The sequence below is a fragment of the Egretta garzetta genome, unplaced genomic scaffold, assembly GCF_000687185.1.
Source record: "Egretta garzetta isolate BGI_Z169 unplaced genomic scaffold, ASM68718v1 scaffold1200, whole genome shotgun sequence".
Lineage (NCBI taxonomy): Eukaryota > Metazoa > Chordata > Aves > Pelecaniformes > Ardeidae > Egretta > Egretta garzetta.
In genome coordinates this window covers 2,361-3,463 of record NW_009258406.1, presented here as the reverse complement: position 1 = coordinate 3,463, position 1,103 = coordinate 2,361, and the positions used below count along the sequence as shown (strand labels likewise).

The window sequence follows — 1,103 nt, the reverse complement described above, 5'->3', positions numbered from 1 at the left end:
CCCAACCCCCCCCAAGGGGTTCTCCAGAGGGTTCCTGCCCCCCCCCCAAGCCCCAAGAACCACCAAGGGGTCCCCAAACCCCACCAAGGGGTTCTCCAGAAGGGTCCTGACCCCCACCCAAGACCCGAGGGGCACCAAGGGGTCCCCAAACCCCACCAGGGGGTTCTCCAGAGGGTTCCTGACCCCCCCAACCCCAGCTCCAAGGACCAGGGGCCACCAAGGGGTCTCCAAACCCCACCAAGGGGTTCTCCAGGGGCTCCCTGACCCCCACCCAAGCCCCAAGAACCACCAAGGGGTCCCCAAACCCCACCAGGGGGTTCTCCAGAGGGTTCCTGACCCCCACCCAAGCCCCAATGGCCACCAAGAGGTGCCCTCACCTCCCCCCCCGCCCCAGGTTCCCCATGTCCCCTCACCCCCTGTCTGGGCGTCGAAGCGCTTGGTGGCGATGGCGTCGATCTCGTCGATGAAGATGATGGCGGGGGCGTTCTCCTTGGCCAAGCGGAAGACGTCGCGCACCATGCGGGGACCCTCCCCCAGGTACTTCTGCACGAACTCCGAGCCCACCACCCGGATGAAGGCAGCTGGGGGCACCCATGGGGGCTGGGACCTTGTCTCTGGGTGAGGGTGCCCCTAGGAGCACCCCCCAGACCTCTCCTGGCCACCAGCACCCCAAGGAGGCCACCAGCACCCCAGGGTGCCCTCAACACCCCAAGGTCCCCACCAGCACCTTGGGGTGCCCCCAGCACCCTACAAGCACCCCAAGAACTCCATGACCATGCCAGGGGTACCCCACCACCCCAAGGACCCCACCAGCACCTCCTGCATCCCACCAGCACCCTAGGGTTCCCCCAGCACCCCAAGGACCCCACCAGCACCCCAGGGTGCCACTGCCACCCCAAAGTCCCCACCAGCAACTCAAGAACCCCACCAGCACCCTGGGGTGCCCCCACAGCACCCCAAAGACCCCACCACTACTCCAGGACCCACCCAGGGGTCACCCCACCATCCTGAGGTCTCCACCACCACCCTGAGGTCCCCCAACCCCACCCAAGGACCCCAAGGCCAACCCAAGGACCCCAACGCCACCCACCCGTTACCCCACC

At 67.4% G+C, this 1,103-nt stretch overlaps 1 protein-coding gene across 1 annotated transcript in view; it reads right to left on the bottom strand.

Moving 5' to 3' along the window:
• The window catches only part of PSMC4 (proteasome 26S subunit, ATPase 4), a gene marked incomplete at its 3' end in the record, with an annotated part of 5,158 nt that overhangs the window by 1,765 nt on the left and 2,290 nt on the right, over positions 1-1,103 (bottom strand). The window contains exon 4 of the mRNA XM_035898319.1: positions 414-587. Coding sequence (XP_035754212.1) covers positions 414-587 — 174 coding nt within the window. The remainder of the gene's footprint in view (positions 1-413; positions 588-1,103) is intronic.